This window comes from Cherax quadricarinatus, chromosome 62 (assembly GCF_038502225.1).
Source record: "Cherax quadricarinatus isolate ZL_2023a chromosome 62, ASM3850222v1, whole genome shotgun sequence".
Taxonomy (NCBI): domain Eukaryota; kingdom Metazoa; phylum Arthropoda; class Malacostraca; order Decapoda; family Parastacidae; genus Cherax; species Cherax quadricarinatus.
In genome coordinates, this window is record NC_091353.1 from 20,145,081 (window position 1) to 20,171,210 (window position 26,130).

Below are 26,130 nucleotides of genomic sequence, written 5' to 3' on the forward strand. Positions count from 1 at the left end.
CCCAAATATCTGAATACATTCACCTCCTCCATACTCTCTCCCTCCAATCTGATATTCAATCTTTCATCACCTAATCTTTTTGTTATCCTCATAACCTTACTCTTTCCTGTATTCACCTTTAATTTTCTTCTTTTGCACACCCTACCAAATTCATCCACCAATCTCTGCAACTTCTCTTCAGAATCTCCCAAGAGCACAGTGTCATCAGCAAAGAGCAGCTGTGACAACTCCCACTTTGTGTGTGATTCTTTATCTTTTAACTCCACGCCTCTTGCCAAGACCCTCGCATTTACTTCTCTTACAACCCCATCTATAAATATATTAAACAACCACGGTGACATCACACATCCTTGTCTAAGGCCTACTTTTACTGGGAAAAAATTTCCCTCTTTCCTACATACTCTAACTTGAGCCTCACTATCCTCGTAAAAACTCTTCACTGCTTTCAGTAACCTACCTCCTACACCATACACTTGCAACATCTGCCACATTGCCCCCCTATCCACCCTGTCATACGCCTTTTCCAAATCCATAAATGCCACAAAGACCTCTTTAGCCTTATCTAAATACTGTTCACTTATATGTTTCACTGTAAACACCTGGTCCACACACCCCCTACCTTTCCTAAAGCCTCCTTGTTCATCTGCTGTCCTATTCTCCGTCTTACTCTTAATTCTTTCAATAATAACTCTACCATACACTTTACCAGGTATACTCAGCAGACTTATCCCCCTATAATTTTTGCACTCTCTTTTATCCCCTTTGCCTTTATACAAAGGAACTATGCATGCTCTCTGCCAATCCCTAGGTACCTTACCCTCTTCCATACATTTATTAAATAATTGCACCAACAACTCCAAAACTATATCCCCACCTGCTTTTAACATTTCTATCTTTATCCCATCAATCCCGGCTGCCTTACCCCCTTTCATTTTACCTACTGCCTCACGAACTTCCCCCACACTCACAACTGGCTCTTCCTCACTCCTACAAGATGTTATTCCTCCTTGCCCTATACACGAAATCACAGCTTCCCTATCTTCATCAACATTTAACAATTCCTCAAAATATTCCCTCCATCTTCCCAATACCTCTAACTCTCCATTTAATAACTCTCCTCTCCTATTTTTAACTGACAAATCCATTTGTTCTCTAGGCTTTCTTAACTTGTTAATCTCACTCCAAAACTTTTTCTTATTTTCAACAAAATTTGTTGATAACATCTCACCCACTCTCTCATTTGCTCTCTTTTTACATTGCTTCACCACTCTCTTAACCTCTCTCTTTTTCTCCATATACTCTTCCCTCCTTGCATCACTTCTACTTTGTAAAAACTTCTCATATGCTAACTTTTTCTCCCTTACTACTCTCTTTACATCATCATTCCACCAATCACTCCTCTTCCCTCCCGCACCCACTTTCCTGTAACCACAAACTTCTGCTGAACACTTTAACACTACATTTTTAAACCTACCCCATACCTCTTCGACCCCATTGCCTATGCTCTCATTAGCCCATCTATCCTCCAATAGCTGTTTATATCTTTCCCTAACTGCCTCCTCTTTTAGTTTATAAACCTTCACCTCTCTCTTCCCTGATGCTTCTATTCTCCTTGTATCCCATCTACCTTTTACTCTCAGTGTAGCTACAACTAGAAAGTGATCTGATATATCTGTGGCCCCTCTATAAACATGTACATCCTGAAGTCTACTCAACAGTCTTTTATCTACCAATACATAATCCAACAAACTACTGTCATTTCGCCCTACATCATATCTTGTATACTTATTTATCCTCTTTTTCTTAAAATATGTATTACCTATAACTAAACCCCTTTCTATACAAAGTTCAATCAAAGGGCTCCCATTATCATTTACACCTGGCACCCCAAACTTACCTACCACACCCTCTCTAAAAGTTTCTCCTACTTTAGCATTCAGGTCCCCTACCACAATTACTCTCTCACTTGGTTCAAAGGCTCCTATACATTCACTTAACATCTCCCAAAATCTCTCTCTCTCCTCTGCATTCCTCTCTTCTCCAGGTGCATACACGCTTATTATGACCCACTTCTCGCATCCAACCTTTACTTTAATCCACATAATTCTTGAATTTACACATTCATATTCTCTTTTCTCCTTCCATAACTGATCATTTAACATTACTGCTACCCCTTCCTTTGCTCTAACTCTCTCAGATACTCCAGATTTAATCCCATTTATTTCCCCCCACTGAAACTCTCCTACCCCCTTCAGCTTTGTTTCGCTTAGGGCCAGGACATCCAACTTCTTTTCATTCATAACATCAGCAATCATCTGTTTCTTGTCATCCGCACTACATCCACGCACATTTAAGCATCCCAGTTTTATAAAGTTTTTCTTCTTCTCTTTTTTAGTAAGTGTCTACAGGAGAAGGGGTTACTAGCCCATTGCTCCCGGCATTTTAGTCGCCTCATACGACACGCATGGCTTACGGAGGAAAGATTCTTTTCCACTTCCCCATGGACAATAGAAGAAATAAAGAAGAACAAGAACTATTTAGAAAAAGGAGAAAAACCTAGATGTATGTATATATATATGCATGTGCGTGTCTGTGAAGTGTGACCAAAGTGTTAGTAGGAGTAGCAAGATATCCCTGTTATCTAGCGTGTTTATGAGACAGAAAAAGAAACCAGCAATCCTACCATCATGCAAAACAGTTACAGGTTTCTGTTTCACAGTCATCTGGCAGGACGGTAGTACTTCCCTGGGTGGTTGCTGTCTACCAACCTACTACCTTTATTTATTATTATTATTATTATTATTACTGTTGTTATTATTAGCAATAGCAGAAATGTTCGATTCTTTGCTGTGTTCAAGAGTCAACACATGATGTCACCGTCTAATATCTTTCCTAATAGCCATTCCAATATGCAGTCATGAATGGGTTTACATTATTTATACTGTAGTTTAATAGCAAATAATGAACAAACAAAACACTCACCACACTGAGTGGTGGGAGGGCTGGCTGCCAGTTGCGGGGGTCGGAGGGAGGGTAGTAGGGACTCGCAGTGGTGGAGGCATTGGTGGAGGCAGTGCTGGAGTCCGTGGTATTTAATAACATACATGTTATTAACATACATGTTATTAAATAACATACGTTATTAAAGCATAACATGTATATATTTAGTACAATTTACGACGTTTTCATGTATTTTATGATTATTCATGGTTCAACAAGTTAAGGAAGCAGTATTCTAATATATTTCCCTACAATATATTGGGGCACCAAACATTCACGGTTTTTCAACATTGGCGAGGCTCTTGATCCCCTAACCCTCGCGAATGTTGAGGGAGACCTGTACTGTATTTCTACTTATTTTACTTACCCTGCTCTTTTCTGCACTTCCAATTTTTTTTTACACACCCTTGCAAATTCCTATACTTATCATTGCAATTTTTCGTCTTCCTCTCAGTAGCACTGTCAACAACAAACAGCATTATCTCTTCCAACCCTCTTCTTTAAACATGATACATATACCTTTTCCATCTCTATAAATGTAATATCTATGAATGTAACAAGCAGCTTCTTTACCTTGTGGAAATGTAAACACATATGCAGTATAATGTGATCCTTTGTTGACAACATTTTGCCCACACAGTGGGCGAAACGTCGTCAATAAATGATCACATTATACTGCATGTGTATTTATATTTCAATTGTGTCGGTATTTTATACCATTTATTTCCTTCTTTACCTTGTATTACTATAAGTACTGCTCCCATATGTGCTTCATTGCAAGAACTTGGGCACCATATGTATCTCATTTCCTCAATAAGGCCCCTCACTTCTATGGTAAATAATACTGTTATGTCTTGCAGAAGGTGCTATATGATAAATGTACTTAAATTTTGTCTTCACCATTTGCAGACAGCATCTAACAAAGTATCACTGGTGTTGATTGACCGGACTTTGGATTTAGTAGTTGCTTCCAGTCATAGAGCCGAGCCTCTAATGGGACGGATATTGTCTCTCCTGCCACGACTCTATGATCATCAGCTGGATTCAGCAGTAAGCATGGCCCCTCTATGCAAGGTTCATCCGTGAGTAGATTTGCATTACAATTACTGTAATGACTTTAAAATCTTTAATATTTAGATGCAGGTTTTAGTTTTGAGTATCAAGTTAAAAATAATTTATATTTACCATTTTTGGTCCATCTAATGTTTAACAGATGGAGGATTGAACCTGCATCACTTATTATGCTGTGATGAATGGTTTTGAAAATCAAGTTGAAGAATTGAGACACTTATGCAACATATGGGAATTTTTATTGAAGAAACGTTTTGCCACACAGTGGCTTTATCAGTCCAATACAAAGTAGAAATGGGTAAGGAGAGGAGGAGATTGAGGTAATCAGTCCCTCAGCCTGGAATCAATGTGTTCAGTCCATTACCCTTGTAGGAAGTACAGCATAGAGCCAGAGAGGTGGCTTACATACTGCAGTCAAGCGAGTCAAAGCAGGAGGAGGCAGGATTACAGTGGGATCTTGGTACAAAGACTTCTTCAACGCTTGTCCAACCTTTGGACGACAACCTACTTACACTAGTGGAAGGTCCCACTGATCCCGCCTCCTCCTGCTTCGACTCGCCTGACTGCAGTATGTAAGCCACCTCTCTGTCCCTATGCTGTACTTCCTACAAGGGTGATGGACTGAACACATTGATTCTAGGCTGTGGGACTGATTGCCTCATTCTCCTCCTCTCCTTACCCATTTCTACTTTGTATTGGACTGATGAAGCCACTGTGTGGCAATACGTTTCTTCAGTAAAGATTCCCACATTTATTTATTTATTTATTTATTATAAATTTGTGCACACATACAGAGGTACAAAAAAAAAAATACAGATAAGAGCAGTATGCCAAAGCCACTTATACTATGCATAGCATTACGGGCTGGCTTAAAATTAACTTAAGATTAACTAAGCAAAGATGAAGTCAGTGATAAAACATTAATGTAAACAGATTACTATAAAGCACAAGTGAGTATTACAAAGACAGGTCATATGAAGGATTCTGTTAGGTAGTGTATTTAAAAAATAATAAAGTTAGATTCGGTTTTAGGTTTAACATTTATGTGATATAATTGTGAGAAACATTTAAGATATACAATTTATAAGGTTCAGTTATTCAGTATTTATTTGGTTTTGGGTGAGTAAGTGATCTTTGAGTAGAGACTTGAATTTATAAACAGGTAGTGTTTCTTTTATATTTACAGGTAATGAATTCCAGATTTTAGGGCCTTTTATGTGCATTGAGTTTTTGCATAGTGTGAGATGAACACGAGGAACGTCAAAGAGTGATCTGTGCCTTGTGTTATGGTCATGTGTTCTGTTGAGGTTGGCAAGGAGATGTTTGAGGGGAGGGTTAATATCAGAGTTAAGTGTTCTATGTATGTAATAGGTGCAGTAATAAGTATGGATGTTTTGCATGGTGAGTAGGTTGAGTGTATTGAATATTGGTGGAGTGTGCTGCCTGTAGTGAGAATTTGTTATCATTCTAACTGCAGCCTTTTGTTGGGTAATTAGTGGTCTGAGATGGTTAATTGTTGTTGAGCCCCATGCACAAATTCCATAGGTGAGATAGGGGTAAATAAGAGAGTGATATAGGGCCAGGAGGGCTGACTGTGGAACATAGTACCGTATCTTCGATAGTATGCCTACAGTCTTGGAAATTTTCTTAGAAATTTGTTGTATATGTGTATGAAATTTGAGTCTATTATCAAGGTGGATTCCTAAGAATTTTCCCTCTGTTAGCTTTGTGATAGGTGATCCGTTTATCATTATGTTAAGAGGGACATCTGTAGCTCTGTTACCAAACTGAATGAAGTAGGTTTTGTCAATGTTTAGTGTAAGTTTGTTAGTCCTCATCCAGGTAGATATTTTCTGTAAGCATATTGCATAAGTGTCTCAATTCTTCAACTTGTCGGTTTTCAAAACCATTCATCACATCTGTCAGACACTGCACCATCATGGGATCTTGGTACAAAGACTTCTTCGACGCTTGTCCAACCTTTGGACGACGACCTACTTACACTAGTGGAAGGTCCCACTTTGATCCTGCCTCCTCTTGCTTCAACTCACCTGACTGCAGTATATAAGCCACCTCTCTGGCTCTATGCTGTACTTCCTACAAGAGTGATAGACTGAACACATTGATTCCAGGCTGAGGGACTTATTACCTCAATCTCCTCCTCTCCTTACCCATTTCTGCTTTGTATTGGACCAATGAAGCCACTGTGTAGTGAAACGTTTCTTCAATAAAGAGTCCCATATGTTGCATAAGTGTCCCAATTCTTCAACTTATTATGCTGAATGACCCACATAGGTTTGGTGCTTCACATAAATATAATACTGTAATTCATTATAATACCTTCAGTTTTTTCTTTAGATTAAGAATAATAATATGTGAAAAATACACTCTGAGCATTTCAAATGTTGATTATTGCCACCTTTTCCAAGAGGTGGCTTGGGCCGGGCAATTATACCAGCGAATCTATAACAACAACATCCACATTATCCAGTACGTATTAAATACGTAGTTATACAGTGAAAGACTAAATTATTTGCTGGCTCTATGACGCTTATCAGTAAGTAATTATTACCTAATTATGATTTATAGTTCTCTCAAGAAAGCATTCAAATAATGAAACATAAATGTTTTGTTTAGATTAAAATGAAGATAATAATACTCTCTATGGATATGGAGGGCAGTGTGGAAAAATTCCAATTGAGAATTTTTCAGAAATGGGAATGCTTTCCAAAATAATGAATTAAGAATGATCTTAAGAAATTTGGATTATTTTTTAAATGTTACAACAACAAAAATCTAGATTTCATTTTAGATAGTAGAGAATGGCATGAGTCAACAAGTGGAGCTCTATCAGTCATCCCTGTATGCTCATAGAGCTCTATGTTCCTAGAGCTCTCACAAAACTAGAAACCATAAGTGATACAAAATTAAATTTTCAAAGCAAAGGATTGAGAATGTTGCATGTCAAGTGGGTCTTCAGGCAAGGCAGCACTTGGATGAATGATGGCAGATGTGTTTCTTTTTTTGGGTCACCCTACCCTGTTCAGAGACATCCAGTGTTAAAAGAGGATTGATTGAGATTTGGGTTCATTTTGTTTCAAGAGACCATGCCTCTTAAGCTGTATATATCTCTAATATTGTTAAAACTGACATTCATTAGAAATAATAATCAAATTGAAAGGAGGTTTCAGTGTGGGAAGCTATTTGAACCAGAAAAAAAATTGAAAATTTAATCTGTTCACTGGTTGTCCATCAGTAGAAAGTTGGATAATCACAATTCATGAATGCAGAAGCTTGATAATTTGTAGGGACAACTGTATGTGATAAAGCCCCAATATATGCAAAACATAAAATAAAGGTTTTTCTGGCTGAAAGTGACTTTGATTTATCTTCTGCTCAGCAAATATTTCCTGTCTGGATAGTGTTCATTCAAATGAGTTTTTTCCCTCAACATGCCAGCTGTCTGTCTGATTTTTATTACTGTACTACATTTGTAATTTTCTATAAGTTGGACACCCCTTTGCCTTTATTATGGGGTTGAGAATAGGAGAGGTAGTGCTACAGTTTCTCTGTTGGTGCTGTTGGTAATTTTTTTTGTGTTTCTGATAGTGAACATTCTTTCTTTCTTTCAATGCACCAACCATATCCCACTGAGGCGGGGTGGCCCAAAAGACAAAACGGAAGTTTCTCCTTTTAAATTTAGTAATATATACAGGAGAATGGGTTATAGTGAACATTTGTTTACTTTTTTATTATACTCTCTTGATGTATGTTGAACACAGTTAAATACAGACTTTTTTCCGCAGGTCGAGTGAGTGGACGCTGGTTCCAGGATGCCTTGCCCCACAAGGAAAAGAAATTCGAGCATCAGCTGTGCTCAACTCCTTAGTAATGTCATCAGGAAAAGAAGCTCTCTCTCTTATAAATAAATATGTAAGTGTCCTCAGGAAATACAGGTCTCCCTCAACATTCGCGTTTTCAACTTTCGCGGGCTTCACACATTCGCGAATTCCCAACCGCCAAATTCCCAGCCTCCAAATCATATTTAAGTTTACTGCCACGAGTCCTTACTACCCTCCCTCCAATCCCTGCAACTGGCAGCCAGCCCTCCCACCACTGTGTGGTGAGTGTTTTGTTTGTTCATTATTTGCTATTAAACTACAGTATAAATAATGTAAACCCATTCATGACTGCATATTAGAATGGCTATTCGGACAGGTATTGGAAGGTGACATCATGTGTTTACTCTTGAACACAGCAAAGAATCAAACATTTGTGCTACTGCTAATAATAATAATAATAATAATAATAATAATATAATAAAAATAATATAATAAAAATAATAATAATATAAAAATAATATAATAAAAATAATAATAATAATAATAATAATAATAATAATAATAATAAATACGATAGAATTGAAGAAGGAAATTGTACAAAAATATGAGGGTTGAAGCAGTGGTGGAGGAAGTGGTTGACGCAGCCTCAGTGTGGCTTTGTTTATGCTGGAGTGAGTATTAGTCTCCGTGCTCTTCCAAACATTTCACAATAATTCATTGTATTTGGTGCTTGTAGATTGAGTGTGACTGGAGTGGTTGAGGCAGTGGTAGAGGCAGTGATAGAGGCAGTGGTAGAGGCAGTGATAGAGGCAGTGATAGAGGCAGTGGTAGAGGCAGTGATAGAGGCAGTGATAGAGGCAGTGGTAGAGGAAGTGATAGAGGCAGTGATAGAGGCAGTGGTAGAGGCAGTGGTAGAGGCAGTGATAGAGGCAGTGATAGAGGCAGTGATAGAGGCAGTGGTAGAGGCAGTGGTAGAGGCAGTGGTAGAGGCAGTGGTAGAGGCAGTGGTAGAGGCAGTGGTTGAGGCAGTGGTAGAGGCAGTGATAGAGGCAGTGGTAGAGGCAGTGATAGAGGCAGTGATAGAGGCAGTGGTAGAGGAAGTGATAGAGGCAGTGGTAGAGGCAGTGGTAGAGGCAGTGGTAGAGGCAGTTATAGAGGCAGTGGTAGAGGAAGTGGTAGAGGCAGTGGTAGAGGCAGTGGTAGAGGCAGTGGTAGAGGCAGTGGTAGAGGCAGTTATAGAGGCAGTGGTAGAGGCAGTGGTAGAGGCAGTGATAGAGGCAGTGGTAGAGGCAGTGGTAGAGGCAGTGGTAGAGGCAGTGGTAGAGGCAGTGGTAGAGGCAGTGGTAGAGGCAGTGGTAGAGGCAGTGGTAGAGGCAGTTATAGAGGCAGTTATAGAGGCAGTGGTAGAGGCAGTGGTAGAGGCAGTGGTAGAGGCAGTGGTAGAGGCAGTTATAGAGGCAGTGGTAGAGGCAGTGATAGAGGCAGTGGTAGAGGCAGTGATAGAGGCAGTGGTAGAGGCAGTGGTAGAGGCAGTGGTAGAGGCAGTGGTAGAGGCAGTGATAGAGGCAGTGGTAGAGGCTGTGATAGAGGCAGTGATAGAGGCAGTGCCTCTATCACTGCCTCTATAACTGCCTCTATCACTGCCTCTACCACTGCCTCAACCACTCCAGTCACACTCAATCTACAAGCACCAAATACAATGAATTATTGTGAAATGTTTGGAAGAGCACGGAGACTAATACTCACTCCAGCATAAACAAAGCCACACTGAGGCTGCGTCAACCACTTCCTCCACCACTGCTTCAGCCCTCATATTTTTGTACAATTTCCTTCTTCAATTCTATCGTATTTATTATTATTATATTATTATTATTATTACAGTGGACCCCCGGTTAACGATTTTAATCCGTGCAAGAGGGCTCATCGTTATGCGAAATAATCGTTATGCGAATTAATTTTCCCCATAAGAAATAATGGAAATAAAATTAATCCGTGCAAGACGCCCAAAAGTATGAAAAAAAATTTTTTTTACCACATGAAATGTTAATTTTAATACACACAAACTGAAAAAGGCATGCACAATTACATGACACTTACTTTTATTGAAGATCTGGTGATGATTGATGGGATGGGAGGAGGGGAGAGCATTATCTTCTTACTGTTTAGAAGGGGAATCCCCTTCCATTAGGACTTGAGGTAGCAAGTCCTTTTCTGGGGTTACTTCCCTTCTTCTTTTAATGCCACTAGGACCAGCTTCAGAGTCACTGGACCTCTGTCGCACAACAAATCTGTCCATAGAGCTCTGTACCTCCCGTTTCTTCAAGACTTTCCTAAAATGGGCCATAACATTGTCATTGAAATAGTCACAAGCACGGCTTGCAACAGCTGTGTCAGGGTGATTTTCATCTATAAAGGTTTGCAGTTCAAACCACTCTGCACACATTTCCTTAATCTTTGAAGTAGGCACAATGGATTCCACAACTGGCATAGGCTTCTCAGGGTTAGCCCCAAACCCTTCAAAATCTTTCTTAATTTCCATACTAATTCTCACCCTTTTTACCACAGGGTTGGCACTAGAAGCTTTCTTGGGGCCCATGGTCACTTATTTTCCAGAAACACCACCGAAAACACTGTAATAATACGAAATATTCCGAGTGTATGCTTGGATGTTACCGCGGAGGCTGGCTGGTAAACAATGGGACGGCCGGCACATGTGAGGGCACATTGGACGCGTCTCGGACGAAAATCGGTATGCGGGTTTTTAATCGGTATGCGGGGCAAAAATTTTGCGATAAAAGTAATCGTTATGCGGAAAAATCGCTATGCGATGCCATCGTTATGCGGGGGTCCACTGTATTATATTATTATTATTATTATTATTATTATTATTATTATTATTATTATTCTTTCTTTCTTTCAACACACTGGCCGTATCCCACCGAGGCGGGGTGGCCCAAAAGGAAAAACGAAAGTTTCTCCTTTTACATTTAGTAATATATACAGGAGAAGGGGTTACTAGCTCCTTGCTCCCGGCATTTTAGTCGCCTCTTACAACACGCATGGCTTACGGAGGAAGAATTCTGTTCCACTTCCCCATGGAGGATTATTATTATTATTATTATATTATTATTATTATTATATTATTATTATTATTATTATATTATTATTATTATATTATGAGCATATTAGCATATGAGAAGTTTTTACAAAGTAGAAGTGATGCAAGGAGGGAAGAGTATATGGAGAAAAAGAGAGAAGTTAAGAGAGTGGTGAAGCAATGTAAAAAGAGAGCAAATGAGAGAGTGGGTGAGATGTTATCAACAAATTTTGTTGAAAATAAGAAAAAGTTTTGGAGTGAGATTAACAAGTTAAGAAAGCCTAGAGAACAAATGGATTTGTCAGTTAAAAATAGGAGAGGAGAGTTATTAAATGGAGAGTTAGAGGTATTGGGAAGATGGAAGGAATATTTTGAGGAATTGTTAAATGTTGATGAAGATAAGGAAGCTGTGATTTCGTGTATAGGGCAAGGAGGAATAACATCTTGTAGGAGTGAGGAAGAGCCAGTTGTGAGTGTGGGGGAAGTTCGTGAGGCAGTAGGTAAAATGAAAGGGGGTAAGGCAGCCGGGATTGATGGGATAAAGATAGAAATGTTAAAAGCAGGTGGGGATATAGTTTTGGAGTGGTTGGTGCAATTATTTAATAAATGTATGGAAGAAGGTAAGGTACCTAGGGATTGGCAGAGAGCATGCATAGTTCCTTTGTATAAAGGCAAAGGGGATAAAAGAGAGTGCAAAAATTATAGGGGGATAAGTCTGTTGAGTGTACCTGGTAAAGTGTATGGTAGAGTTATAATTGAAAGAATTAAGAGTAAGACGGAGAATAGGATAGCAGATGAACAAGGAGGCTTTAGGAAAGGTAGGGGGTGTGTGGACCAGGTGTTTACAGTGAAACATATAAGTGAACAGTATTTAGATAAGGCTAAAGAGGTCTTTGTGGCATTTATGGATTTGGAAAAGGCGTATGACAGGGTGGATAGGGGGGCAATGTGGCAGATGTTGCAAGTGTATGGTGTAGGAGGTAGGTTACTGAAAGCAGTGAAGAGTTTTTACGAGGATAGTGAGGCTCAAGTTAGAGTATGTAGGAAAGAGGGAAATTTTTTCCCAGTAAAAGTAGGCCTTAGACAAGGATGTGTGATGTCACCGTGGTTGTTTAATATATTTATAGATGGGGTTGTAAGAGAAGTAAATGCGAGGGTCTTGGCAAGAGGCGTGGAGTTAAAAGATAAAGAATCACACACAAAGTGGGAGTTGTCACAGCTGCTCTTTGCTGATGACACTGTGCTCTTGGGAGATTCTGAAGAGAAGTTGCAGAGATTGGTGGATGAATTTGGTAGGGTGTGCAAAAGAAGAAAATTAAAGGTGAATACAGGAAAGAGTAAGGTTATGAGGATAACAAAAAGATTAGGTGATGAAAGATTGAATATCAGATTGGAGGGAGAGAGTATGGAGGAGGTGAACGTATTCAGATATTTGGGAGTGGACGTGTCAGCAGATGGGTCTATGAAAGATGAGGTGAATCATAGAATTGATGAGGGAAAAAGAGTGAGTGGTGCACTTAGGAGTCTGTGGAGACAAAGAACTTTGTCCTTGGAGGCAAAGAGGGGAATGTATGAGAGTATAGTTTTACCAACGCTCTTATATGGGTGTGAAGCGTGGGTGATGAATGTTGCAGCGAGGAGAAGGCTGGAGGCAGTGGAGATGTCATGTCTGAGGGCAATGTGTGGTGTGAATATAATGCAGAGAATTCGTAGTTTGGAAGTTAGGAGGAGGTGCGGGATTACCAAAACTGTTGTCCAGAGGGCTGAGGAAGGGTTGTTGAGGTGGTTCGGACATGTAGAGAGAATGGAGCGAAACAGAATGACTTCAAGAGTGTATCAGTCTGTAGTGGAAGGAAGGCGGGGTAGGGGTCGGCCTAGGAAGGGTTGGAGGGAGGGGGTAAAGGAGGTTTTGTGTGCGAGGGGCTTGGACTTCCAGCAGGCATGCGTGAGCGTGTTTGATAGGAGTGAATGGAGACAAATGGTTTTTAATACTTGACGTGCTGTTGGAGTGTGAGCAAAGTAACATTTATGAAGGGATTCAGGGAAACCGGCAGGCCGGACTTGAGTCCTGGAGATGGGAAGTACAGTGCCTGCACTCTGAAGGAGGGGTGTTAATGTTGCAGTTTAAAAACTGTAGTGTAAAGCACCCTTCTGGCAAGACAGTGATGGAGTGAATGATGGTGAAAGTTTTTCTTTTTCGGGCCACCCTGCCTTGGTGGGAATCGGCCGGTGTGATAATAAAAAAAAAATAAATATTATTATATTATTATAATATTATTATATTATTATTATTATATTATTATTATTATTAGCAGTAGCAGAAATGTTTGATTCTTTGCTGTGTTCAAGAGTAAACACATGATGTCACCGTCCAATACCTGTCTGAATAGCCATTCTAGTATGCAGTCATGGATCGGTTTACATTATTTATACTGTAGTTTAATAGCAAATAATGAACAAACAAAACACTCACCACACAGTGGTGGGAGGGCTGGCTGCCAGTTGTGGGGGGTCGGAGGGAGGGTAGTAGGGACTCGCAGTGGTTGAGACTGGTATTTAATAAATAACATACATGTTATTAAGGCATAACGTATGTATTTAGTACAATTTATGACATTTTCACGTACTTTATGATTGTTCATGGTTGGACAAGTTAAGGAACCAGCATTGTATTATATTTCCCTACAATATATTGGGGCACCAAACATTCACGGTTTTTCAACATTTACGAGGCTCTTGATCCCCTAACCCTCGCGAATGTTGAGGAAGACCTGTAGTTCAAAGAATTTTGTGCAATATTTCAGGATATACATGTGCAGTGTAGCATGTCAGGGGTTCCAGTTTGTATAGATGTCTAGGGCTTCTTGTCTGTGCCTTTCTTGAATATTACTACAGTAATAAATTTGCAGTTTTCAATTTTTTTAGCATCTCTTCTGTCTCTTATATTGTATTTCTTTTTTGTCAAAATTGGATGCTTTAAAAAATAAGGTCCTCCATGGGAAAGTGGAGAGGAATCCTTCCTCCATAAGCCATGCATGTCCTAAGAGGGGACTAAAATGCCAGGAGCAAGGGTCTAATAATCTCCTTCTCCTGTATAAATTACTGAGTGTAAAAGGAAGAAAAACATGTTTCTTCTTTTTCAGGTCACCCTGCCTCAGTAGGAGATGGCCAGTGTGTTAAAAAAAAAAAAATGCGGTCTACTCAAAATTTAGGAATACAGTAGTCCCTCAATTATCGTCCTTAATCCATTCCTGCAAGTGGGACTATTATCGAAATAGAGAATTTTTTAATCAATTTTCCCCATAAGAAATAATGTAAATACAATTAATTCGTTCCTGACACGCAGAAGTATTAAAACAAAAAAATTTTTTACATGAAATATAGATGTAGTGCATAAACAATACAATGGGACATGATAAATGAAACATTAACAGCATAACACTTACCTTTATTGGTGATTCTTCCTAGTGTATGGAAGACTGGAGGAGGAAATCCCCACTAGCATTAGCACAGAACATGAGCATCAGCCTGTCTTTCATAGGCTTGTGTCCTGGCAGTGCCTTTTCTTCCTGAGTAATGTAGGTCCTCTTTGGCATTTTCTTCCAAAAGAGGCCTGTTTTGTCACAATTGAACACTTGTTCAGGTTTCAGTCCTTCAGCCTCTATGTACTCCTTGAATTCCTGCACATATTTTTCAGCTGCTTTTTGGTCCGAACTGGCAGCCTCACCATGCCTTACCACACTGTGTATGCCAGTACGCTTCTTAAATCTCTCAAACCAGCCTTTGCTGGCCTTAAATTCACTCGCATCACCACTAGTTGCAGGCAATTTCTTTACCAGATCGTTGTGCAACTGCCTAGCCTTTTCACAAATAATCGACGCCATAAGACTATCTCCTGCTAATTGTTTCTTGTTTATCCACACCAATAATAACTTCTCAACATCTTCGAGTACTGGTGATCTCATTTTTGTCAGCATATTTACCCCCTTTGCAACAACAGCTTTCTTGATTTCCTTTTTCTTGGCTATGATAGAAGATATGGTTGTATGGGATTTGTTATACATCCTGGCCAGTTCGCCCACACGTACGCCACTATCATATTGTTCAATGATGTTTTTCTTAAATTCAATCATATTTCTCACCTTCTTTACCAAAGGCTTGGCACTAGGAGCTTTCTTTGGAGCCATGGTAGCTTATTTAGCACTTGCAAGCACTAAAATGAATGGAATATGAAATATTTCGTATGAACACGTGAGGGGACCGTCGCTCACTGGTAAACAATGGCACACAGGCTGGGAAGGGAGGATGACGTGGCTCAGAGCCATGGCTCAGAGCCGTGAGTACGCGTCCAGGACGAAAGACAATTAGCAAGTTAACGGACCATTTGCAAGCCAATGTTTAGACGAAATAATGCGACTATTTCCGAAATGGACGACTTTCAGGCCGGACGATTGTTGAGGGACCACTGTATTTCCCTTTATCAAATCCTGTTTTAATAAGAGAATAAACATTAAAAGTACAGTAAGTCCTCACTTAACATTGTCGATAGGTTCCTGGAAACTGCAACTTTAAGCAGAACAGCATGTAACAAAACCAATTTTACCATAGTCTAATTGATATAAACAAGAGTTAAGTTCCTGTGGAATGTTTCTGGTCACAAAAGCATCATCACACTTCTAAGTATTAAACATTGAAATAAATGTGAGCTATACTGTACATACATTTAACCCTTTGACTGTCGAAAGGCCCAATCCTGAAGTGTCTCCTGGTGTCACAAAATATTCGAAAAAAAAAAAATTATTTTTTCTTATGAAAATGTTAAGATTATTTTTCTGATTGTTTTAGTCCCCCCAAAAAAATTTTCCCATCAGTACTTACCGAGATATAGAGGCATGAAGTTTGCAGAAAATGAGCCACGTATGGCAACAGCGGCAACTGCCGCTCACCGCTCACTGGTAAACTTTGGTTTACTTGTATTTGAAGGTTTGTTGTTTTTTTTCACTAATCTCCAGCTAGCGTGGCCGTGACGAACTCTAGCTCAAGCTAGAGTTCGTCACGGCCACGCTAGCTGGAGATTCGTCTGTAAAAACTTGCATTTGTGGTCACAGAGGTGCCTGTGCTAACCTTCCTATGGTGTAGAAATATACCTAGTTGGATGAATCTTATTGTGGCTAGCTGGTCTAGTGGCTAACGCGACGGGCTGGAGTTTTGAGACTCTATGACCGCGGGTTCAATCCCGGCCGGGGGTATGGTTTGTTTGCAATCGTGTCATTACGATTTCTTGAGTACATATATACACTCGTTGTATACAACACAATAAGCACACAAACATAATTATCAATATATTGTTTACAAAACTTGTTTACAAAAACAAACAATGCAAAAAATTTTTTATTACTATTGTTCTATAATATATATACCAATGTACAGTCACCGAACATATTCCTAGAAGTTCTGCAGCTTGTGGAACTCTTTGAAACATGGTATCATACACAATGGTCTTTTACACTCCTCACACATAAAACATGGTGTCATACACAATGGTGTTTTACACTCCTCACACATAAAACCAGTGTGTGTGCATTTTTGCGGAAGTTTTTTTTTATGTGCAAAGACAAAATACCTTGTCTGAGCAGTTTTCTTCAAAGTATTAGCAGGCAGTTGTGTTATGTAGTTATTTTTTATTTTATTATCACACTGGCCGATTCCCACCAAGGCAGGGTGGCCCGAAAAAGAAAAACTTTCACCATCATTCACTCCATCACTGTCTTGCCAGAAGGGTGCTTTACACTACAGTTTTTAAACTGCAACATTAACACCCCTCCTTCAGAGTGCAGGCACTGTACTTCCCATCTCCAGGACTCAAGTCCGGCCTGCCGGTTTCCCTGAATCCCTTCATAAATGTTACTTTGCTCACACTCCAACAGCACGTCAAGTATTAAAAACCATTTGTCTCCATTCACTCCTATCAAACACGCTCACGCATGCCTGCTGGAAGTCCAAGCCCCTCGCACACAAAACCTCCTTTACCCCCTCCCTCCAACCTTTCCTAGGCCGACCCCTACCCCGCCTTCCTTCCACTACAGACTGATACACTCTTGAAGTCATTCTGTTTCGCTGCATTCTCTCTACATGTCCGAACCACCTCAACAACCCTTCCTCAGCCCTCTGGACAACAGTTTTGGTAATCCTGCACCTCCTCCTAACTTCCAAACTACGAATTCTCTGCATTATATTCACACCACACATTGCCCTCAGACATGACATCTCCACTGCCTCCAGCCTTCTCCTCGCTGCAACATTCATCACCCACGCTTCACACCCATATAAGAGCGTTGGTAAAACTATACTCGCATACATTCCCCTCTTTGCCTCCAAGGACAAAGTTCTTTGTCTCCACAGACTCCTAAGTGCACCACTCACTCTTTTTCCCTCATCAATTCTATGATTCACCTGATCTTTCATAGACCCATCCGCTGACACGTCCACTCCCAAATATCTGAATACGTTCACCTCCTCCATACTCTCTCCCTCCAATCTGATATTCAATCTTTCATCACCTAATCTTTTTGTTATCATCATAACCTTACTCTTTCCTGTATTCACCTTTAATTTTCTTCTTTTGCACACCCTACCAAATTCATCCACCAATCTCTGCAACTTCTCTTCAGAATCTCCCAAGAGCACAGTGTCATCAGCAAAGAGCAGCTGTGACAACTCCCACTTTGTGTGTGATTCTTTATCTTTTAACTCCATGCCTCTTGCCAAGACCCTCGCATTTACTTCTCTTACAACCCCATCTATAAATATATTAAACAACCACGGTGACATCACACATCCTTGTCTAAGGCCTACTTTTACTGGGAAAAAATTTCCCTCTTTCCTACATACTCTAACTTGAGCCTCACTATCCTCGTAAAAACTCTTCACTGCTTTCAGTAACCTACCTCCTACACCATACACTTGCAACATCTGCCACATTGCCCCCCTATCCACCCTGTCATACGCCTTTTCCAAATCCATAAATGCCACAAAGACCTCTTTAGCCTTATCTAAATACTGTTCACTTATATGTTTCACTGTAAACACCTGGTCCACACACCCCCTACCTTTCCTAAAGCCTCCTTGTTCATCTGCTATCCTATTCTCCGTCTTACTCTTAATTCTTTCAATTATAACTCTACCATACACTTTACCAGGTACACTCAACAGACTTATCCCCCTATAATTTTTGCACTCTCTTTTATCCCCTTTGCCTTTATACAAAGGAACTATGCATGCTCTCTGCCAATCCCTAGGTACCTTACCCTCTTCCATACATTTATTAAATAATTGCACCAACCACTCCAAAACTATATCCCCACCTGCTTTTAACATTTCTATCTTTATCCCATCAATCCCGGCTGCCTTACCCCCTTTCATTTTACCTACTGCCTCACGAACTTCCCCCACACTCACAACTGGCTCTTCCTCACTCCTACAAGATGTTATTCCTTCTTGCCCTATACACGAAATCACAGCTTCCCTATCTTCATCAACATTTAACAATTCCTCAAAATATTCCCTCCATCTTCCCAATACCTCTAACTCTCCATTTAATAACTCTCCTCTCCTATTTTTAACTGACAAATCCATTTGTTCTCTAGGCTTTCTTAACTTGTTAATCTCACTCCAAAACTTTTTCTTATTTTCAACAAAATTTGTTGATAACATCTCACCCACTCTCTCATTTGCTCTCTTTTTACATTGCTTCACCACTCTCTTAACCTCTCTCTTTTTCTCCATATACTCTTCCCTCCTTGCATCACTTCTACTTTGTAAAAACTTCTCATATGCTAACTTTTTCTCCCTTATTACTCTCTTTACATCATCATTCCACGAATCGCTCCTCTTCCCTCCTGCACCCACTTTCCTGTAACCACAAACTTCTGCTGAACACTCTAACACTACATTTTTAATCCTACCCCATACCTCTTCGACCCCATTGCCTATGCTCTCATTAGCCCATCTATCCTCCAATAGCTGTTTATATCTTACCCTAACTGCCTCCTCTTTTAGTTTATAAACCTTCACCTCTCTCTTCCCTGATGCTTCTATTCTCCTTGTATCCCATCTACCTTTTACTCTCAGTGTAGCTACAACTAGAAAGTGATCTGATATATCTGTGGCCCCTCTATAAACATGTACATCCTGAAGTCTACTCAACAGTCTTTTATCTACCAATACATAATCCAACAAACTACTGTCATTTCGCCCTAGATCATATCTTGTATACTTATTTATCCTCTTTTTCTTAAAATATGTATTACCTATAACTAAACCCCTTTCTATACAAAGTTCAATCAAAGGGCTCCCATTATCATTTACACCTGGCACCCCAAACTTACCTACCACACCCTCTCTAAAAGTTTCTCCTACTTTAGCATTCAGGTCCCCTACCACAATTACTCTCTCACTTGGTTCAAAGGTTCCTATACATTCACTTAACATCTCCCAAAATCTCTCTCTCTCCTCTGCATTCCTCTCTTCTCCAGGTGCATACACGCTTATTATGACCCACTTCTCGCATCCAACCTTTACTTTAATCCACATAATTCTTGAATTTACACATTCATATTCTCTTTTCTCCTTCCATAACTGATCATTTAACATTACTGCTACCCCTTCCTTTGCTCTAACTCTCTCAGATACTCCAGATTTAATCCCATTTATTTCCCCCCACTGAAACTCTCCTACCCCCTTCAGCTTTGTTTCGCTTAGAGCCAGGACATCCAACTTCTTTTCATTCATAACATCAGCAATCATCTGTTTCTTGTCATCCGCACTACATCCACGCACATTTAAGCATCCCAGTTTTATAAAGTTTTTCTTCTTCTCTTTTTTAGTAAATGTATACAGGAGAAGGGGTTACTAGCCCATTGCTCCCGGCATTTTAGTCGCCTCATACGACACGCATGGCTTACGGAGGAAAGATTCTTTTCCACTTCCCCATGGACAATAGAAGAAATAAAAAAGAACAAGAGCTATTTAGAAAAAGGAGAAAAACCTAGATGTATGTATATATATATATATGCATGTGCGTGTCTGTGAAGTGTGACCAAAGTGTAAGTAGGAGTTGCAAGATATCCCTGTTATCTAGCGTGTTTATGAGACAGAAAAAGAAACCAGCAATCCTACCATCATGCAAAACAGTTACAGGTTTTTGTTTCACAGTCATCTGGCAGGACGGTAGTACTTCCCTGGGTGATTGCTGTCTACCAACCTACTACCTATGTAGTTATCCTAGGTAAATGGTCGTGTGTCATCATTCCTTCCTTCCTAATTTCCTTCATTCCTTTCCTACCTGGAGGCTACCTGGAGGGCATTCCACCTCTCTTCCTACATTCCTTCATCTGTCCTTCCTTACTTTTTTCCTTCCTTTCATCTAGTCCTTCCTTCATTCCTGCCTTCGCTTCTTGTTTCTATAATATATATACACATATATAGTCACTAGATACTTTCATAAAACTGCTGTTATCGCCATTCAACAAGCTTGTCTTGTGTGCCAGTGTGTGGCTTATAATTGTTTTGAGTCAGGAGTCGGCAGCTGTCAAAATGACATATTGTCTCATTACTCACTCCCCCTACGGCCTGTCAAAACAATGGGGTCGGATGCTGCTTCCCCTCCATTCTATCTAATTATCTTTCTCCCTCATTCTCCCTCATTCTCTCTGTCTATCTCTGTCTCACAGGTACACACAAATACAAGTATACATAGTGTAAATTACCTAGGATAACCCAAAAAATCCAGACAAAGTGCTATACTCTGCTTGAAGATGTGAGTAAACGTGATGATGACACAGTTTTGTGGCTCTCTCTGAGACAGAGCTAGACGGATAGACAGGGAGCTAGGCAGACAGACAAATGTTTGTTCGTCTTCTTCTTCTCTTTCTTCTTCTCCTCCTCCTTCTCCTTCTCCTTCTCCTTCTCCTTCTCCTTCTCCTTCTTCTTCTCCTTCTCCTTCTCCTTCTCCTTCTCCTTCTCCTTCTCCTCCTTCTTCTTCTCCTCCTTCTTCTTCTCCTCCTTCTTCTCCTTCTTCTTCTCCTTCTTCTCCTTCTTCTTCTTCTCCTTCTTCTTCTTCTTCTTCTCCTTCTTCTCCTTCTTCTTCTTCTCCTTCTTCTTCTTCTCCTTCTTCTTCTTCTCCTTCTTCTTCTTCTCCTTCTTCTTCTTCTCCTTCTTCTTCTTCTCCTTCTTCTTCTTCTCCTTCTTCTTCTTCTCCTTCTCCTTCTTCTCCTCCTTCTTCTCCTTCTCCTTCTTCTCCTTCTCCTTCTTCTCCTTCTCCTTCTTCTCCTTCTCCTTCTTCTCCTTCTCCTTCTTCTTCTTCTCTTTCTTCTTCTTCTCTTTCTTCTTCTCTTTCTTCTTCTCTTTCTTCTTCTCTTTCTTCTTCTCTTTCTCCTCCTCTTTCTCCTCCTCTTTCTCCTCCTCTTTCTCCTCCTCTTTCTCCTCCTCTTTCTCCTCCTCTTTCTCCTCCTCTTTCTCCTCCTCTTTCTCCTCCTCTTTCTCCTCCTCTTTCTCCTCCTCTTTCTCCTCTTCTTTCTCCTCCTTTCTCCTCCTCTTTCTCCTCCTCCTCCTTCTCCTCCTCCTTCTCCTCCTCCTCCTCCTCCTCCTCCTTCTCCTTCTCCTCCTCCTTCTTCTCCTCCTCCGTCTCCTCCTCCTCCTCCTTCTCCTCCTCCTTCTCCTCTTCCTCCTTCTCCTCCTCCTCCTCCTCCTCCTCCTCCTCCTCCTCCTCCTCCTCCCTCCCTCCCTCCCTCCCTCCCTCCCTCCCTCCCTCCCTCCCTCCCTCCCTCCTCCCTCCCTCCCTCCCTCCCTCCCTCCCTCCCTCCTCCTCCCCTCCTCCCTCCTCCTCCTGGCTCTGAGAGTTAGAGCTAAAGAAGGAGTAGCAATAATGTTGAAGGATAAGCTATGGCAGGAAAAGAGGGACTATAAATGTATTAATTCAAGGATTATGTGGAGTAAAATAAAGATTGGATGTGAAAAGTGGGTTATAATAAGCGTGTATGCACCTGGAGAAGAGAGAAGTGTAGAGGAGAGAGAGAGATTTTGGGAAATGTTGAGTGAATGCGTGGGGAGTTTTGAATCAAGTGTGAGAGTAATGGTGGTTGGGGATTTTAATGCTAAAGTGGGTAAAAATGTTATGGAGGGAGTAGTAGGTAAATTTGGGGTGCCAGGGGTAAATGTAAATGGGGAGCCTTTAATTGAGCTATGTGTAGGAAGAAATTTGGTAATAAGTAATACATATTTTATGAAAAAGAGGATAAATAAATATACAAGGTATGATGTAGCACGTAATGAAAGTAGTTTATTAGATTATGTATTGGTGGATAAAAGGTTGATGGGTAGGCTCCAGGATGTACATGTTTATAGAGGGGCAACTGATATATCGGATCATTATTTAGTTGTAGCTACAGTTAGAGTAAGAGGTAGATGGGAAAAGAGGAAGGTGGCAACAACAAGTAAGAGGGAAGTGAAAGTGTATAAACTAAGGGAGGAGGAAGTTCGGGTGAGATATAAGCGACTATTGGCAGAAAGGTGGGCTAGTGCAAAGATGAGTAGTGGGGGGGTTGAAGAGGGTTGGAATAGTTTTAAAAATGCAGTATTAGAATGTGGGGCAGAAGTTTGTGGTTATAGGAGGGTGGGGGCAGGAGGAAAGAGGAGTGATTGGTGGAATGATGAAGTAAAGGGTGTGATAAAAGAGAAAAAGGTAGCTTATGAGAGGTTTTTACAAAGCAGAAGTGTTATAAGAAGAGCAGAGTATATGGAGAGTAAAAGAAAGGTAAAGAGAGTGGTGAGAGAGTGCAAAAGGAGAGCAGATGATAGAGTGGGAGAGGCACTGTCAAGAAATTTTAATGAAAATAAGAAAAAATTTTGGAGTGAGTTAAACAAGTTAAGAAAGCCTAGGGAAAATATGGATTTGTCAGTTAAAAACAGAGTAGGGGAGTTAGTAGATGGGGAGATGGAGGTATTGGGTAGATGGCGAGAATATTTTGAGGAACTTTTAAATGTTAAGGAAGAAACAGAGGCAGTAATTTCATGCACTGGTCAGGGAGGTATACCATCTTTTAGGAGTGAAGAAGAGCAGAATGTAAGTGTGGGGGAGGTACGTGAGGCATTATGTAAAATGAAAGGGGGTAAAGCAGCTGGAACTGATGGGATCATGACAGAAATGTTAAAAGCAGGGGGGGATATAGTGTTGGAGTGGTTGGTACTTTTGTTTAATAAATGTATGAAAGAGGGGAAGGTACCTAGGGATTGGCAGAGAGCATGTATAGTCCCTTTATATAAAGGGAAAGGGGACAAAAGAGACTGTAAAAATTATAGAGGAATAAGCTTACTGAGTATACCAGGAAAAGTGTACGGTAGGGTTATAATTGAAAGAATTAGAGGTAAGACAGAATGTAGGATTGCGGATGAGCAAGGAGGTTTTAGAGTGGGTAGGGGATGTGTAGATCAGGTGTTTACATTGAAGCATATATGTGAACAGTATTTAGATAAAGATAGGGAAGTTTTTATTGCATTTATGGATTTAGAAAAGGCATATGATAGAGTGGATAGAGGAGCAATGTGGCAGATGTTGCAAGTATATGGAATAGGTGGTAAGTTATTAAATGCTGTAAAGAGTTTTTATGAGGATAGTGAGGCTCAGGTTAGGGTGTGTAGAAGAGAGGGAGACTACTTCCCGGTAAAAGTAGGTCTTAGACAGGGATGTGTAATGTCACCATGGTTGTTTAATATATTTATAGATGGGGTTGTAAAGGAAGTAAATGCTAGGGTGTTTGGGAGAGGGGTGGGATTAAATTATGGGGAATCAAATTCAAAATGGGAATTGACACAGTTACTTTTTGCTGATGATACTGTGCTTATGGGAGATTCTAAAGAAAAATTGCAAAGGTTAGTGGATGCGTTTGGGAATGTGTGTAAAGGTAGAAAGTTGAAAGTGAACATAGAAAAGAGTAAGGTGATGAGGGTGTCAAATGATTTAGATAAAGAAAAATTGGATATCAAATTGGGGAGGAGGAGTATGGAAGAAGTGAATGTTTTCAGATACTTGGGAGTTGACGTGTCGGCGGATGGATTTATGAAGGATGAGGTTAATCATAGAATTGATGAGGGAAAAAAGGTGAGTGGTGCGTTGAGGTATATGTGGAGTCAAAAAACGTTATCTATGGAGGCAAAGAAGGGAATGTATGAAAGTATAGTAGTACCAACACTCTTATATGGGTGTGAAGCTTGGGTGGTAAATGCAGCAGCGAGGAGACGGTTGGAGGCAGCGGAGATGTCCTGTTTAAGGGCAATGTGTGGTGTAAATATTATGCAGAAAATTCGGAGTGTGGAAATTAGGAGAAGGTGTGGAGTTAATAAAAGTATTAGTCAGAGGGCAGAAGAGGGGTTGTTGAGGTGGTTTGGTCATTTAGAGAGAATGGATCACAGTAGAATGACATGGAAAGCATATAAATCTATAGGGGAAGGAAGGCGGGGTAGGGGTCGTCCTCGAAAGGGTTGGAGAGAGGGGGTAAAGGAGGTTTTGTGGGTAAGGGGCTTGGACTTCCAGCAAGCGTGCGTGAGCGTGTTAGATAGGAGTGAATGGAGACGAATGGTACTTGGGACCTGACGATCTGTTGGAGTGTGAGCAGGGTAATATTTAGTGAAGGGATTCAGGGAAACCGGTTATTTTCATATAGTCGGACTTGAGTCCTGGAAATGGGAAGTACAATGCCTGCACTTTAAAGGAGGGGTTTGGGATATTGGCAGTTTGGAGGGATATGTTGTGTATCTTTATATGTTTATGCTTCTAGACTGTTGTATTCTGAGCACCTCTGCAAAAACAGTGATAATGTGCGAGTGTGGTGAAAGTGTTGAATGATGATGAAAGTATTTTCTTTTTGGGGATTTTCTTTCTTTTTTGGGTCACCCTGCCTCGGTGGGAGACGGCCGACTTGTTGAAAAAAAAAAAAAAAAAACTCCTCCTCCTCCTCTTCTTCCTCCTCCTCCTCTTCTTCCTCCTCCTCCTCCTCTTCTTCCTCCTCCTCCTCCTCTTCTTCTTCCTCCTCCTCCTCTTCTTCCTCCTCCTCCTCCTCCTCTTCCTCCTCCTCCTCCTCCATTGCTTTTGGTCTCAAACTCCTCGAAATCATGAAATTGATCTTCACTGACACTTCCATCTGTGTTAGAGCATCACTTGGGAAGAGAAGAGTCCCAGATTTCCTGGGGAGTCACATATTTCTTACCGCTAGACATGCTGAAAAAGGACGACTGAAATGGCATTCCTACAATGCACCACTGGCTCCCCGATTTTTTTTATATGGTGCACACTGACCATGGAGACCCATTCTCTCACATGTGGGCCTACCAGCTTTCTCCTGCTTGATTTGAAGCCACTAGAATTTGTGCGTATAGATACGTCAAACACTGTATCTCCCATGACGTATATATACGACCGTGACAGTCAAAGGATTAAGAAAGATTAATAAAAAAAATTACAGTGGTACCCTAAGTTTCGAACTGCTCCCAACTCAACCAGTTATGCAAGTGTATTATTGTAAGTGCTTTTCTAAGTGTAATTTTGGGGGTCTGAAACGGACTAATCTAATTTACGTTATTCCCTATGGGAACAAATTCGTTCGGTAACGGCACTAGAACAGCCTTCTGGAACGAAGAAAATTCAAAACTTGGGGTACCACTGTATTTACTCAATTTTAGCCATAGTGGTGGTGGGTGGTATGGGGAGGGAGGCTTAATCCTCATCACTGGTGACAGGTAAAGGTGAGTCTAGGTCCCGATCGTGATTGATGAAGGGCAGAGAAGCAACTTGGTCATTATCATCACATTAGGTGAGGGGGGAGTTTACCTGGAGGGAGTTCCGGGGTTCAGTGCCCCTGCTGCCCAGTCTGTGACCAGGCCTCATGGTGGATCAGGCCCTGATCAACCAGGCTGTTACTGCTTGCCTCACGCACTCCAACATACAAACCACAGCCCATCTGGTCAGGTGCTGACTTTAAGTGCTTGTCCAGTGCCTGCTTGAAGACAGCTAGGGGTCTATTGGTAATCCCCCTTATGTATGCTGGGAGGCAGTTGAACAGTGTTGGG

The 26,130-nt window shown here is 40.7% G+C and overlaps 1 protein-coding gene across 5 annotated transcripts in view; it reads left to right on the top strand.

The window, feature by feature from the left end:
- Positions 1–26,130, top strand: part of LOC128691603 (sec1 family domain-containing protein 2-like) — a gene marked incomplete at its 3' end in the record, with an annotated part of 115,605 nt that overhangs the window by 77,171 nt on the left and 12,304 nt on the right. For 4 of the 5 annotated variants that reach the window (XM_070098481.1, XM_070098482.1, XM_070098480.1 and 1 more), the window contains 2 exon segments: positions 3,914–4,082; positions 7,878–8,004. In XM_070098481.1, the coding sequence (XP_069954582.1) occupies positions 3,914–4,082; positions 7,878–8,004 (296 nt within the window). 5 annotated transcript variants of the gene reach the window in all.